Source organism: Pundamilia nyererei, unplaced genomic scaffold, assembly GCF_000239375.1.
Source record: "Pundamilia nyererei isolate P.nyererei 1_Seehausen unplaced genomic scaffold, PunNye1.0 scaffold00027, whole genome shotgun sequence".
Taxonomy (NCBI): domain Eukaryota; kingdom Metazoa; phylum Chordata; class Actinopteri; order Cichliformes; family Cichlidae; genus Pundamilia; species Pundamilia nyererei.
In genome coordinates, this window is record NW_005187428.1 from 3033846 (window position 1) to 3050592 (window position 16747).

Here is a 16747-nt window from a genome sequence, read left to right on the forward strand (position 1 = left end):
ACCTCCATATTTAAATATCCAGAAATGTGTCTAATTCCAGTTTCTGGGAATGCTTTGACAATAACTGAAATACTTGAATAATTAGAAAAAGCAATTTAAGTTGTTTCTTCCAGACTCCTTTATATTAAATCATAAACATGGGAAATTCATAATAATTGGGGCTAGCAATTGAGAAGATATGAAACTGCTGAATCACATGCAGTCTACTGCTGAAAGACCCTATGACTGTGATCCTGTCAATGAAGACATGAGCCGATGTTGGCCAAACACTTCAAAGATCTCAGAAGAGAACAGTGACTTTCAGAATTACTGTCTTCCTTTTGGCTTATCCACTTTTCTAAGGAATTTCTTGTACCTAAATAACTGTTTGTGGATTTGACCAGTTGGGACCACACTCAAGCGTCACTTTAGCCAAACTGTCTACCCTCACTCACCGAAACCCCTGCAATCTTATCACTAAAGCAAGAACATAGCCTTTTTAATGATTTAATGACAGACATGACCGACAGCGTTATCTCTCGGATCCAAGTTGGTTTTTGATCTCTTGATCTTTTCTCACATTTGAAGCCACATCAAAAGTTTTTGAGCTATTCAAAGAGGACTGCAGAATATGGCATCCTGTCTTCATGTGAACTAATCCAAGCCAGGTGGAAAGAGTGGAAGGAATGAAGACTGATTGATGGCCTGAAATACAGATGTAACCAGCAAAACTGCCAGATGTGCAGCACTGAAATACCTCCATGGTCTAATATTCCTCTCTGATTGTTCTGATATCTGTCTGAGACAATGTAATATTTGTCCTTAGCTTAGTTTATCTCATGCCCTCCTACCAGGTACACAGGCTAAAACCTGTGGCTTTTTTCAAGCTAGCTGATGCTTTGATCATTTTAATTACAGCACATTAAGTAAGCTGTAATATTGTTTTATACTCTGCCATCAGCCTGATGTAGGGTTCAGGTCTTGGCTGCTATCTTCAGCAGTGTACTCGGCTCTGAGTAATCCCAACAAAACACCATTCAAAATACAGGCATTTGCATCAAAACTGTTATTAACTTAAGACTCCAAATCTACTTTAAGAAAGGATGCCAGCATTTCCCCTCAGCTCCAAAGAACAGATGCCACATAACTGCCCTCTTTATAAACTCCACTACTAATTATTGAGTACAGGCATTTGAAAGCGAGCTACCAGGTGTGACTCTGTACGCTAGTTTTTCATGAATGAAACAGCAGATGATTTTGAATTGACTGACCAGCTAGCCTTATGAAAAACTAAAGGGAACGTATACATACTTGATCATTTAAAGAAAAACAAAACCAGGTTTTGTTTTTTTTTTAACTTTTCTGTTTTAAACAACAGCAAGAACTTCTGTTTCACTCAACCAGCTTTCTTACCTCATGGTGTGCAGTGATTTACAGTCCAAGTCTGCATCTATGTCGACCAGTTTTGCACGCTATTTTCACTTGTTCGACAGAATCACTTAAGCAGGCAAACAAGCAATTAATCACAGGTTTTAACACTGACCCCGAGCCTTAACCCGCACCACTGAGAGTTCTGCTCTTTGTCAAGATTCACAGCTTGACAGATTTAATCAGCTTGTAGATAATTATTGAATTTAAAGATTTTAACTACTGTGCTTAAAAAAACAACAACATAAAAATCTTATATTGCAAGTAAAAGCAGGAAAAAACCCCAATATAACTTTAAATGGAAAACAAGGGGCTTGAAATGATACACTGTGACTCAATAGGCAGACAAAGGCCAGAACACACACACTCACAGAAAAAAAGGGATGAAAGGATCAAAAGTCAAAATCACCATGTAGCACACTGGTCTTTGTTATTGCTTTCTGAATTGGCAGCATGTTAGCATACAGAAAACAACAAAGAAAGCTCCTAGATCAAGTAAATTCTTCATCTGCAGAGGATTAGGCGTTTCATTAGTCACAAAAGCAAAGTGTGGACAGGATAACCTTCAGGCAAGTACAAATGACATAATCTGTGGCGAAATCTCAGAAAACAAGTGTTGGTTCATTCTTCCCAGCTGTCCAACAAACTTTGTTTTAACAGCATTTTTGAGGTGGCTTTCCTGGACCTAAAATCCTGTTTGGATTAAAACAAATAAAGAACTAAAAAGAAAGAATTGTTAAGGGACAGATTTGGTACTTCTAGGAAATATAGCCTTTCTTTTTCTAAGCCATACACTGCAACATTCATGCAACGGAGAGTTGCATATGTCTGCAGCACATAGTCAACGACAAAGCATCTCACTTAAGTGTCCTCCTCAGTTTTCACTGGATTGCAGGGGAGGACAACAGAGAACAGATGCCCTGCAGTCATAAAGTGAAAAGGGGAACAAAAACAGCCCTTCTAATTTGTTTAAACTTGAACTCCAGCAGGCTGATGGGAGGTAGGTTTTGGGGTGAATGGTGCCAGAGTGCTTCCCCTGTATACAGAGCCTCCCTGTGCACATCAAAGATCCCCAGCATTAGCAGATAGCTGGTCACCCCCGTGAGCAAAAACAGCTGGGCCCAAGCAAAATAAAGATGATATAAGCAGCTTCCTCCTTAGGGGCGGCACTACTGCAGTCGACAATGATAAGCACCAGCCTATATATTTGAAGTGCATAAGTCCCCCACCCAAAACCCTCTTACTCTACCATCTCCCCGTTTTACCCCACCTGTCCTCTCACCGCACTACTAGCACCACCAAAAACAGACAAGTTACCGCCTCATGTGCTGCAAGAGGAAATATAAACTGCGATCTCTTGAACCCTGCCAAAAAAAAGAGTTCTGGCTTTTGTCACGTCAACCATTTTGGAGAAGTAGCGAGTGTGATTTTAACTGGCAACAAATGACCTGTAAAATCATAAGAACATGATCTAAATGTCTAAAGATGTCTTCCCCCTTTAAAACACTAGGACCTGTAAACCAGACATATTTAAAACAAGTTTTTAAGTCTAATTTTATGGGTGCAGAATTTGACAGCAATGTGACAAGAAAGTGTACTAAGAAGGACTCTCCAGGCTTTACAATTTGCAGACGTTGCATAAAAGTGGAGGTAAACACTTTCAATTGCACAATTTCCTGTTGGATTTAGCTGACAGCGCTTGAGGCATGCACAACAGAGCAAGCTTGGATCCCTCTTCAGAGTCTGCCAGAAGCAAAAGTTCATATTTGTACACATAAGATCCTTCGAAACATAAAGATTTTAGGCTAATTTGTTTCCCAAAGTCTGTGCCTGAAGTCAAGCGTATCAGAGACGAGGAGAAGGAATACATTTTTGTAATGCCATCCTTCTAATATAGTCCAAACAAATTTACAAGGTCACAAGGGTAGAGCTCTGCAAATGATTACACGGCATTATGTCATTAAAGGGGCTGATATGATTTTTGCTTGCACATGCTACACTCTTTTGGCACTGGTTACTGTGTTCACTAAGTTCACTAATACGCTTATATTATGGAAATGCAGGTCACACGTCACCTGTGAGCTTTTAGTAACAAATTTTAAAGCCTATTCTCTAATTAATCCAGCACACAGTCAAATAAGGATTAACTGAGATGAATATTCAAAAAGAGCTGAAGTTGTGAATCAGCACACTGAGAAAGGAACTTCTTAACAGTTACACTGCAGTATAGTTTGCAATTTCACTCTCACTCAAGGTACTGTTTTTAACAGTTTATTGTCTTACTTAAAGTTATAGTGCGTAAAATCTTACCGCTAGAACTCAGTAGACTGCGGATTGCAGTCAACTGAGTTCTCAAACTATGAAATACTCTTTAACCCTGTGTTTTGAGAAGTTCTGTACAAATAAAGGTATTAAGGTAATAATAGCTTATAACCATGTGTTGTTGTTGTTTCGCTAGCTTTCAATTTTTAGCTCATTTTCTGAAGACGGGGGGTGGTCACATGGCTAAACTGTTGAGAAGTTAGTAATTACGACATTATCAGAAATAAATAAGCATGTATATGCACATTTTTTTGTATTAGAGCCCTGACTTCAGTCCAAGAGATGAGGTGAGATGAGGTGAGAGGTGAGATGGAGAATGACATTTTATTGAGATGCCAATCACGTTGTCTCCTTCCTTTGGATTCTCACTTCTTTGGTAAAAGAGGGATGATAAAATATAATCAGATGATAAAACACAGGCCTTCATGACTTCTTGACTCTGACGGTGCAGATGCAAATTAAAACGTGTCTTTGCAATTGCCTCGCTACATGACGTACTCTAAGCACATACATGGCAGACCACAAACCGGCGCCCATTTCTATATATTTTTAATTGATCTAAGTATATGAGAATGCATTGATTTATGCAAGCCAGTAGACATTGTTTTTTTTGTTTTGATCTTACAACTGACACAGAACTGTTGTTGGTGGATAGTTATGTAAAACTGAATGTATGACTTCTCTTTTGCACTCCTTGGTTCTGAGTTCTTCCAAATGCCAACACTAACAATTAATATCCACGAGCTTACACTACAAATTTTTATTCATTAAGTTTCATTTTATGCTCAAATCTCTTAATAAATTAATTTATTTTCCAGTGATCTGGTATTATCCAGTTCAAAGCACCAACACTTGGCTCAGAGTGATATCACTGTCCCTGGGACTACATTGACTTTGACGAGCAGGAGGGGCCATCCCCAGAGGCCGTCCACGGCCACAGCCATGTCTGGATAAAGTGTGAGTCAAAGATCTCACAGCCAGGCTGTTACACCTCCATCTGGACCCCTGAATTAAACATCATCTAGGCAGACGGGCTCCCTGCCCCAGAGCTTGAGGGACCAGAAACTGAGGCCAATTAACCCATGCCTGGTCTATTCAGCTCTTACTGTGTAGCCAATTAGGAGGGCATGTCAAAAGATGATAAAACGTTTGGGTTCTGACTTGACATCAGGAACACTGGACACCATTTGCATAAAATCACAGAGACCGGAGGAGAACATTTTGTCCCTGGCTGTGATTACAGTTCGCATAATCCAACTAAATAAAAATGCCAAGGATAATCATGATTAATAAGTGGGTATTTTAGGGCCCCAATAATATTTCCCTTGAATAATTTATACAATAACAAAACCTTTTAAGTATAACCACTAAATACTACACTTGCAAAATCTTTTTTTGACTTGCCACATTATGTCACAACGTCATCAAATACTACTTTGTCTTCTTTTCTACATACTATGAAGAAATACTTCTGCAGATGACACAAGGACATGAAACACAACGAAGAGAAGGGCAGAAGTGAAAAGAAATCAGGAAGTTTTTTTTGCCTTTGCAACAGATGGAAATGATCACAGTTGTGGCCCAGTGTAACCTAGCTTATTAGACTGTGACATGGAAAATCATTTGCAATGTAACAGGATGCAGGCAAAGTTTGATTTAGCTTTCACTTCACTGAGTGGTGCCGTTAAACATTTCGAACAATATGTCCAGGATTTATCATTACACAGAGCAGTGTCTAAGTATAAGAACTAATATGTTTTTCATTGTTTGGCTCTACTCCAGCACACTGAAATAGAAATGAAACACATGCTATGTGGTCAAGGTGCTGACATTCAGCTTTGAGTGTGTTTGGGAGTGTTCATAATGATATGGACCATATGACCAGTGTAGTAGGGGCAGGCAAATTCCCCCTATAAAACTTAAATTTCCACCCCAGACACTGAAAAGGGACAGCTTGTGTGGGGGTCCTGATGACCTTTTCTTAGAAAAGCAATTGCTGTCTTCCTCTTTGAATCCATCCATCCATCTTCTTAAATGATTAACGTCTCCTTAACAAATTTCAAAGCCTAAAAAAGCACAAGTGTATACATAATACTAAAATTACAATCAGATAAAGTTCTAATTGAATCATATCTGTTATTAACCTCTGTCTCTCTTCCACAGCATGTCTTTTATCCTGTCTTCCTTCTCTCACCCCAACCAGTCGCAGCAGATGGCCCCGCCCCTCCCTCAGCCTGGTTCTGCCGGAGGTTTCTTCCTGTTAAAAGGGAGTTTTTCCTTCCCACTGTCGCCAAAGTGCTTGCTCATAGGGGGTCATATGATTGTTGGGTTTTTCTCTGTATCTATGAAGCGCCTTGAGGCGACTTTTGTTGTGATTTGGCGCTATATAAATAAAATTGAATTGAATTAATATATCACTAAATCTCCTCCCTCTCAAATACTTCACTAAGGTTTGGTGACTCCTTTACTTTAAACAAGGAAAGGATATGTTCATTGTTCATTTCTTTTACCACTCAATAGAAAAAAAAACGTTCTTAAAGATTTTGTTAGCACCATTACCTCTGGGTTGAATGCTGTGCTTCAGAGCAACTGCCGAAATGTTACAGAGCAACCTCATCTTGAATTTGGTGACGTTTCAGCCAGTTCTCAGTTGATTTGGTATTTATTGCTGAGCATCCTGTTTTAAAAGAAAATCCTGAAAACACCCTTGCAGTGGGGCTTACCTTCTGGGAAAGGGAAGAAAAAGGAGTTATAGTTTTTATTTGGGAAAGCCTAAAAAAACCTTTATGGTCAGAAACACAAGAAGTCTCAGCTGAAACATTTTCACAACTGGATTTTGATGATCTTACTGACACAATTGCTGCCACGCCTGTCAATGCAGCGAAGCTGGGCTATGAAACTCCTCCAGCCGACAGCTTTATTAAATACATCTCTGCGTAAGTGTTTGGTGCCAGGTACTGTATTAAAGACACTAATCAAAAAGGTGGAGAATTTGAAATAAGCACGTTCTTTGCTTCATGTCAGCTATGATATAAAACACAAGGACACCATATGTTTCTTAGACTGTTTTCCCCTGTGTCTGTGAACCTGCTGCTTTCAATTCATTGCACAAACAAGCACGTGTAATCTTTACAACATTTGTAACTAGGAATTTATTGCACTCAGCCCCCTGCACACACTCAGTTGAATAGCTAATATTTTACATCAATCTGTTCCCTCAGGGTAGGAAAAAGTGTAATGACGGTGAAACTAGAAGAAACAGGTGTTCTTCTCGCCAAGCGTTTCTTTGAAGGTGCTGAGAGTTACAGAAAGATTGTGAATCACCGCTAATGGCATGAAATTATAGTTGTGGGGTGCAAAATGAACTCATGCCAGTGCAGCATAAGCCACGGCAGTAATTGCAGTACCTTGAAGGGTTATAGATGGCACGAATTGTGGAATGACAGAGGTGTGTTGTGCGTTAAATGAACAATGAACAGTGTTTACCGGGAATGCTGTGGGGAGGATTTACAGAGCGCTCCCTCGAATGTGATGACTGAAGTGCATTTCAAAGGCAAATAGTTTATTTAATGGCATAAAGAAGAAAAAAAAAGCCAGCTCGTTTTCACATCTACCAAATTAAAAAACCTAAAGACCGTGAAAGTAGCTGAAGCTGTGTGCCAACTGGACACTTGTTGAACTAAAACTAATCAGGCTAATAAGGTCAGACTGTTACTGTTCAAAGGAAAATACTGTTGTGCGACTTTCTGCAGAAGAGGTCTACTCTCTAAGGAAAGTGTCTGGAAAAGATTTATAGTTTCAAGGGGCACCATTTATAATTACAAAATACACAAGCTGAGCAGTTTAACTGAAGCCACTGAAACAAAGGCATTTGTAACAAACATGAGGCAGTGGTCTCATTACTCATTTGCTTTATCAGAAAAGGCGGCCATGACTAAACCAATTTAGACTCCACAAATAAAAGTCATTTGTATTCTTCGACAGGCAAAAACCAATAACCAGAATATATAAAGCAAAGGCCAGCAGGGAAATATCTTACTGGTGATTTTTCATGTTATTTTCAGTAATCTAATATAGCATGCATATTACATTTTTGAAATATTATACTATTGCTGGATGTGTTCTTTTTACAGAGCACAGATCAAGTCATTTATTATGATGTTGTTGCTCTTTGAATGTCTTCTAATCTCTTCCAGTATGGTGACGTTTCTGCATCTACAAATTAAAAAAAGCTTTCAAATAAGCACAGATGATAAGTTTAACATGTTGAGCATTGATTTTTGGCATCTTCATTGTGATTACTGGTACTACTACTCGGTACTTGTTTGTATCTATTTTTTGTATTTTCGTCTTAAAGAGAGATCCTCAGTTGCTTTATCTTGGGGTTTTGGTGTGGATCTGTTCCTCATTGGAGAGCTATGGTTAGAGGGAGTTATGTGATGCCAACTGTGAATCCCCTGTGGCTTTTATAAATAACATTTAAAAGGTATTACTTTTTGTAATGGTTTATTAAGTGATATTTTGACGAAAAATTCTTTCTCCACCACGTCACGCTGCGCATTCATGTCACATGAAGGAAAACGGGTAAATGCCAGTTACCGCATGACTCTGACAGCGCTTTTAGTCAGCTTTACAGAACTGAAAGTAGACTTTTATGAAGTGGTTTCCACACTACTGAAGATTCACTTCCCAAATAAAGTCAGATAAATTCTGAGCTGCGAATGTATCACTCCCATTTTGGTAGAACGGGTCCTGGAGCGAGGCTTGGAAATCATCTTGACTTCTAAAACTTCTGGATCTCATGGCATATTTTACAGCCATGTTTGGTGCTGCAATTCTTTTGGGATTCATCAACCTTTTAATGGCAAAAGAAGATACGTGTGATCTCTATGCCACTCCTGGGCAGAGTCTGACTCTGCCGCTTGCATATGAACGACTGACAAACTCTCATATCCTGAGATGGGCTCACAACAATACAGTCATTTTCTACAGGCAAGGGAAAGTGTCAACTGGAAAACCAGAGGACATTACTTCAAAAGGATCGCTCGTGCTTAAGAAAATTCTGTTTTCAAGTCAAGGGATTTACCAAGGACATGTACTGCATCCCAATAATACATCTGCTAAAACATGGACTGGGCGCCTCTGCGTGCTGGACAAAGTATCAAAACCTCAGCTCAGTTATTCTTGTGACTTCAGCTCTATGGCTGTTAATCTTAATTGCCATGTTACTAAACCTGAGGGTTTGGTGTTTTCATGGACGCTTGATAAGGAGACATTAAAAAGTGAAACAAAACAAACACTGAGCATATCTTTTATCGATCTGAAAGCTGAGAGAAGTTTCACGTGTGATGTGGCAAACAAAATCAGCAAGGCGAGTAGCGACAAGGTTCGGCCGACTTGTCCACCTTTACTTTCTTTTAAACGTCAAACTGTAATGGCAGTGCTAGCAGGAGGAGGAGGTCTGATTCTTTTTCTGCTCTTCGTTATCGTTGGATTGTGCTGTTTACTCAGACGCGACAAAAGCCAAACGAGTCCCAGGGATAAAGGCGAACTGAGGATGCTTTCTCTACAGAAGCAGGAGTCTCACTCTGTAAGCCCAGAACACAAGAATAACCACCCAACAGAGGTTGTCACTCCACCGCTGATACCTCAGCCTTCACCAAGAACATATTACCAGAATGTTCCTCAGCTTGAAGTTCAGACTGAAAACAGCCCTTCACTCATGTATGAAGTTCCTGACAGACCACAGCCTTCACCTGTACCGAAACCAAGGACCAGGAACCTCCAACAAGTAAACACCTGACATCACAATGAGTTTTTGGAGTGGTGACCAAAAATAGTGTTTGTGGAAAATGTCCTTATTATCTTTGCCCACACTCGTTCTTACTATTTGGTTTTGCAGGTCTTTAAGCTAAAACTTAAAATAACAAAATATTTATTTCCTTTTCAATTCAATGTTATGTGATTAAATCAACATGTCATTATTGACAGTCTTAGCTGTTATATCACGAATGATCTAATTCCAGAGGTAATTCTGACGATGTAAGCAACTAGTCATAATTGATATCATAGAAATGATGCATAATGCTTGTAATATTCTGTAATTCTCCTGCTGTTAGGCACTCTCACGAAAAGGTACTTCAAGCTTACTAAATCATTTTAGAATTTTTTTTTTTAGATTTATCAAACAGAAGTGAACTGTTGGGACTTACACGGTATTTATGTATGTATTTTTCTTTAGCAACGCAGGAATAGCAACTGTTCTATTAATAGATCTAGGACAAAAGTGGTTTATATCAGCATTAGGCTACACGGACAGTAACTACTAGCATAAATTCATCCACTGGTTTTATCTTTGAAATGAGGAGAACATTGCCATAAGCTGTGGCATGAGATTTATTATTATTAGGCTTTCAACAAGAGGAATGACCTCTTCTGTCAAAGAAATGACCAGTCACCATTTGACCTACTTCTGAAATCGTTTAAAAAAATAAAAAGGATACCCCACTTACACAACACTCTTACATGAAAGCAGATGGATTTTCTGTTACATGTAATCATAATGTGCGCTTACAAACTGTATGTGTTGTTTGAAATAAATAAAGTTGTCAAAATGATCTTTGCATGGAAAACTACACTAAACAGCTTATCTGTGTCAAACACAGCCCTTTGTCGCAGCTTCTTACATGTCAGCATTCTTGCACTTATTAAAATTTGCTTGCTTGCAAGAAGTTATTAAAGGGAGAAAAAAATCAATAGAGAAATGGATTAGCTAAGGCAAATATCTATTATCTCCAACGGGTAAATGGTAATCCACACATGAAAGTGTTTGCTGTCTCGCCTAATGCTGTGCGACAGCCACATAATGGAATCCCCCTGAGCGTCACTGCCTAAAACTTACAAACCAATGTCATCTTTTGTCAGGTCCCGCTCCACTCCTGCTTTCTATACATGGCAAAAAAATTTCAGTCCAGCTGAATTTGCTCGTAAAGCTGGTATCTGCTCCTAGAACAATGCCCCTTTTTCTCCATTTCCCAAGAAACACTGAGTCTTGGCTGGCAACTCGCCACATTCAGTCACCAGCTTAAATCGTGCACAACAGACATAGATGGAGATGAACATCTCATATGTCTATTCCAGGTCTACCCTAGAAGTGGAAGGGAAATACGTCTACTGTAAATTATGCTTAATCAGTGGTTCTTGGAGTCTAGAGGATACACTGTTTTGATCTTGGTGTGTGTGTGTCCAGGAAAAGGGTCAATTACCCTTTGGAAAGTATCGTGTCAAATCATTTCTCTTGTTATCGGGGGCTGCCAAGTCTAAGGAAATCAGAACATCAAAAGCCAGCCAGTGCAATGGCGTTTTTCATCAGATTTTTCTGAAAACACAAACATTAGCCTTCTGTTGCCATTTTCTCTCACTTTGACCTCCGTCCATTACTGACACGTAAAGTATACAACACATCGAGCGAGCTGAAATCACAGTCTTTCAAATCAAGCTCCAATTTATTGAAAAGGAAACATGGCCAATTACTCTTAGAAAAAAAACCCTCAAAGTGACTCACTGCCTTTAAAAATCATTCATCGGGTAAAGTAAGTAGAAACTGTAGTTCGTGGTCTTGCTGTATACATAAGAGAAAAGTGCTGTTAAATTCTTTATTCGAATGTCTCATTAAAAATCAGATTTACAGAATCTGTCAGCGCACCAGTCCTATTGATGTTATTCTTCTCCATCTGTGCACCTCACACTTTCGCTCCCCCACGCAGCACATGCAGTCTGCTGGCTGTCTCTGCACAGTCTGTGGGTGAGTGCAACACAATCTTACAAATTTGCTGAGAGATCTGGCAGAACTGATTTTATTTTTCTATGAAAGTAGAATACTTTCCAGACTTCAGCAAGCTCAAATACACTGCATGTCAAAGAACTACTCAGTGTGCACTGTGTTTCTAACCAGCTCTGACATTTCTCGCTAAAAGATTATGTCTTTAAAGGGAAATTAACCTTTTCATCTGAATATGATGTTGGCTGCATTAAGCAATAATCCTTCACTGGTTTGCACCAGGTGGTGTGTGGCTCCTTGCAACATTCTTGTAAAAACTAGTTAGAAAAACGTGTCTTAATCATTTTGGTTACCTGAAAACTAAAGAATGTTTTAAGAAGAAAGACTTCTGCAAGTTTCAGGAGGCTGTCTAATCAAAGGCAATTCACAAATCACTGTAGCATGACAAAATTCCAAAAACAACTTGTCATTGGAGGCAAAATAGTTCACAGACACGCATAAAGGTCTAGTTTCTTTTTCTTTTTGGTGAATTTGGGCTATAGGTTAGATAAAACAAAATAAAACACTGGCACTAGCACTGCATAGCATCCCCTTGTCTTTTAACAACAGTCCTTAACACCTGAGTTTGGAGTTCAGGCGTTTGATTTCGTTGGAGAGGAATGTTGTCCCATTCTTGTCTGCAGTGTTGGTCAAGTTACTTGAAAAAAGTAATCAGTAACTAATTACTGATTACTTCCCCCCAAAAGTAATCCTGTTACTTTACTGATTACTTATTTTCAAAAGTAATTAATTACTTAGTTACTTTTCAGCAACACGATTTACATAGGTAATTAAGCGACAGATCAATCCCAATTCTACTTTTCCTGCATAATCCATCATACAAAATGTAATCAAATGGAAAAGTCTCTTTTTAAAACTTGTTTTATTAGTTTTAATCTTTTAACTTTGTGCATCAAGCAAAAATTAAATTATATGCAACATTCTCTGACTGGAAGGAATTTGTTTAACATTTAAACCTATTTTCTGCACATTCCAGCACATAAAATATATTTTTTTTGTGTTTACACTCAGTCTTTCAAATAAATGCAAGTGAAACACAGCAGAAAATAAATAAAATCAAAGACTCAGCGGTCCTGTTGCTCTATTTTCACCTGTATAGCAGGCGGAGGTTTGCCCTGGTGCAGGTGTGCCGCAGCGGTCAGTTGAAGAATCCATGAGTTTGTCTGTGAATTTCCCATTACGTGGTAGCACACTCTGCAGTCTGCGTACTCGGTGCTTGCTCTGAAGTTAAGGGTTTTTTCGCTGCAAAAAGAAGTTTTCTTCCCACGCAGTGAACAGCAGACGCTAATCAGTACTTCCACGCTTTAACGCTGCACGCTCATACTCTCTCCCGCACTCGATATATTATCCATTGTTGATCTGCACACAGCTGTTGCCACGAACGTCGCACTCGCTTACGTCATTGTCATGAGACACTCTCGCAAAAAAAATCACGGTTTTAGTAACGCAGTAACGCAGCGTGCTTACAGGAAAGTAACAGTAATCTAATTACCTTTTTTGCAATAGTAATCCCTTACTTTACTCGTTGCTTTAAAAAAGTAATCGGATTACGTGTTACTGCCCATCTCTGCTTGTCTGATATAGGATTCTCACTGTTTTGGGTCTTCTTTGTTGTAATTTTCACTTCATGCAGCCGTGCTGTTGTAATAGTTGCAGTATGGTGTTTAGCATTGTCTTGCTGAAATAAGCAAGGTCATCACCGAAAAAGATCTGGATGAGAACATTTTGGTCTAAAATTTGCACAAACCTTTCAGCGTTGATAATTTCATAGTCACTAATGCACCACCATACTGTACAATCAGAGATGCAGGCTTTTGAGATGAGCGCTGACAACATGGCAAATGGTCCTTGTCCTTTTTAGTGATTTCTGGAAGATTTCCTGAGCCTGAGGATCATTATTCTAAAACTGTCACACAATTTTTGTAGACTGGTGAATCATGTTTACTTCTGAGAAAGTCTGCCTCTCTAAGATGTTCTTGTTATTCCCGGTCATGTTACTGACCTGTTGCCAGTTAATCTAATTAGTTGCAGAATGTTCCTCCAGCTGTTTCCTTTTAGTACCACTTATTTTTTGTTACCCCATCTGAATTTTTTGAGACATGTTGCTGCATTCCAACTTTTTTGGGTACAGGGTTGTACTTGTAACATATTAGTCATTGTGCAATATCTATAATCGTTATACCTTCACAGGTTAGTGTTTCTGTCACAAATAGGAGTCCCAGACCTCTTGCGCCTTAACAAGAAACTAAGGTTAATACGTAGGTAACGTTTGATTGTTATCAGACTTTCCCAACAGATGTCTACTAAGTCATTACTAGATAAGTCAAAAATATTGATTTGCTGTGGTTAGGAATGCATGTATAAATTACTTGATACCGTAAGAGTCCAGGAAATGAGGAACAGAGGTCACACAGGAGGAAGGAGAGAAGAACAGAATCAATGTTACAACCACATCAGCAGTGAGCAGAAAACAAAATATTCCCTTAATTTTATTCTAATGCCTCAGCAGCTGTTCTGAGCCAGAGAAGCTGGCGTGTGAAAAGAGAAAAAGCTGGGAAAACAACAGCCCTTTGTCAGACACAGACCTAGAAAGGATCCCTACAAGCATTAGTACTCAGGAAGGAATGTGAAAGAAAACATGTTCATTGCATCCTGTCCGCAGGAAAAAGTTTACAAGTAGTTCAGTAAAGCAAAGAAATTTCAGAATTTAAAAAATGATTAAGAATTCTATATTTAATATTTCCAAGAACAAATATTGTTTTCTTTTCATCTGCCTCATATCTGAATGCATATCAACATGTGAATCTTCACAGGTGAAAAGCTTAGGACATAATATTTTTATTTTGGAGGGGAGTGCGTGCAAAGCTAGCTAAATCAATCAATCAATCAATCACTGAATACTCTGAAGCTACATGTGCAAATGAATTAATACCCTGAGGCTACAGTATGTGTGAAAGGAACTAGTCTGTTAAATTACATTTGTTTTGATTCCTACCTAAACCCTGGTTGTGCTTTTTACAATTGTTCCTCATTATGAGTAACAATTTTAAATACTTTACAGTACAAAACCCTGTTTTGGCTTCTCTGATCATGTTTATTTTAGTCCAAGAATCATGCACTGACTGGAAATTGTCTTTAATCATTAAGTGAATGTTGTTTTGTACAAATTTAAAATGGGTTTAAATGAATAGTGTTCCACGAATCAAACAGTAAATACAAATGGCAGTTGAAAAAGTACTTTAAATGCTGACTTCAGACCTTGTTTTAAAATGACAACCTTTATTTTTTTTGACTTTTACTTTATGAGTTTTCTCTATTTGGCATCTTTATTGCTTACTTTACTTTCAGTTCGACTGCGATTGGATCATGCGAGAGATGTCATCCGTGGTTAAAAGATGCCTTACAGGATGGTTAATCTCATCTCTTTGTTGTCCCTCACCAGGTGTATCTCAGAGCTCGTCTTCATCTAGGGCACTACTACAAACTCCAGGTGACGTTCCCATACAGGGGATGATTCTAAACAAACATTCCAGGATAATCAGTCCTAGACAAAAGAATAAGGGGGGTAAGCTGGAGTCTGCAAATGCTGTAAAGTAGACCTATCATTTCCACTACAACTAGAACTCTATAATAAAAATATTTCTATCAGCGAAAATTACCCTTCCATGGTCTTGCACCTGATGTAAATCAGATGGAGGAAAAATTCCGCTTTCTGCTCTAATAAGCATCTTGTGCACACAGATTCAGCGTTCATGCAAAGATCAAACATTTCTCTAACATTCTTGGAGATACAGTGTTATGTATTTGCCAACATGAAATTACAAGAATAAGGACATCAACACATGTACTTATGATGTACATTTTGCACAGTAAGACGTTCTGCTTTGACATGCAGGGCATGAACATCTAAGATGAGTCTGCCAAATAGCTATACCTACTGAGGAACACCCAGAAGAGAGGATTTTGGGTAGTTTGTAGCCCTTGTCTTGGTCTATGAGCCTAGCTCCTCTCAAGAAAAGGATCCCTTTAGCCTTATTGTCAGTGTTCTTTCATGCGGGAATAATAGCATGTCAGTGATGGCCCGTGCAACAATAGTTCAAGATGAGAAAGGTGTAGGGGTCCAAAAGAGAACTAACAACACAAGGTTTTGCTTTGGCTGTGGCGCGACTATCTAACAAAGCATCAGCACAACACCCCAATGGCCTCGCTGTGTGGCCTCAGTTTCTTCAAACACTTTCGAAAGGCGGCATTACTGGAAAATTTGCTTGAAAAGTATTTTATCACCACAACAGATAAGCGCTTTAAAAAAAGGTACGTTTTGCAGCGTGTGTGTGGGTTATTAATTGCTGCTATGGAAACCATCTGGTTGAGAGAAATGTACAGAAAAATAAACACAAGAGCAGGATCAAATATATATCTACAACACATCTGTCATTCAGTCATCTCTACATGTGATTGTCTTTAAGAAAAACAGCAATAATAAGCCCTATTTTTGTGTCCTTTTTATCTATCGGGGAGGTCACAGAGGACAAAGAAGCAGATAATATCTAGGTTTATGATCTACTATACTGTGATAAATGCTTTTTATGAGGAAAGAACTGCAAATTAGTATGTAAAATCTTACAATGAAGCATGACTGTCTAATTAGAAGACATCTAATTATGTGTCTAACAAGTCTTTTTGGCCTTCTTCTCAGTCAAGCCTTGTCCTTATGGCAGCTGACAGACAGTCTGATCAAAGTGGCCTCTGATGCTGCACTCTGTGCCAGCAAAATGTGTCACAAGCAGCTGGGTGGGGTATGCCGTTGAGCTACAATAGCCAACCATATGGAGTGTTAAAACTGAATAAATCCTGCTGCTACCAAGACATGTGAAACACTGTTAATTCTTTCTTATACTGCATGACACGTTATAGCTCACTCAACACTGCCCATGTGCCTAAAGCCAACATGAGGTCCAAGGAACAAGGCTTTGAGGTTCTTTTACAATGAATACAATAAAGCTTTGGAATTGTAGGTAGGTAACAATCATTAATTTTCGAGTGGTAGCAGTAAGGTTCACCTGAAGCATCAGAGAGAAATGACTGGTGGGTAGTTTGCTTGGTTCAGAAGGGCCATAAATTTCATGTACTCCACCTTTACAAAACATACCAAAACCTAGTCTTTTCGTTAGCTGAAAA

At 38.8% G+C, this 16747-nt stretch overlaps 1 protein-coding gene across 1 annotated transcript; it reads left to right on the top strand.

Moving 5' to 3' along the window:
• Positions 1-8464: 8464 nt before the first annotated feature.
• On the top strand, positions 8465-10340 carry LOC102196131 (uncharacterized). The gene has a single exon (XM_005728160.1). It carries the CDS (start codon positions 8531-8533, stop codon positions 9530-9532), a length of 1002 nt encoding a protein of 333 aa, XP_005728217.1. The 5' UTR covers positions 8465-8530; the 3' UTR covers positions 9533-10340.
• The last annotated feature ends 6407 nt before the right edge of the window (positions 10341-16747 follow it).

Coding starts and splice junctions, on each gene's coding strand:
- LOC102196131 (XM_005728160.1), top strand. CDS start 8,531: ATGGCATATTTTACAGCCATGTTTGGTGCTGCAATTCTTTTGGGATTC.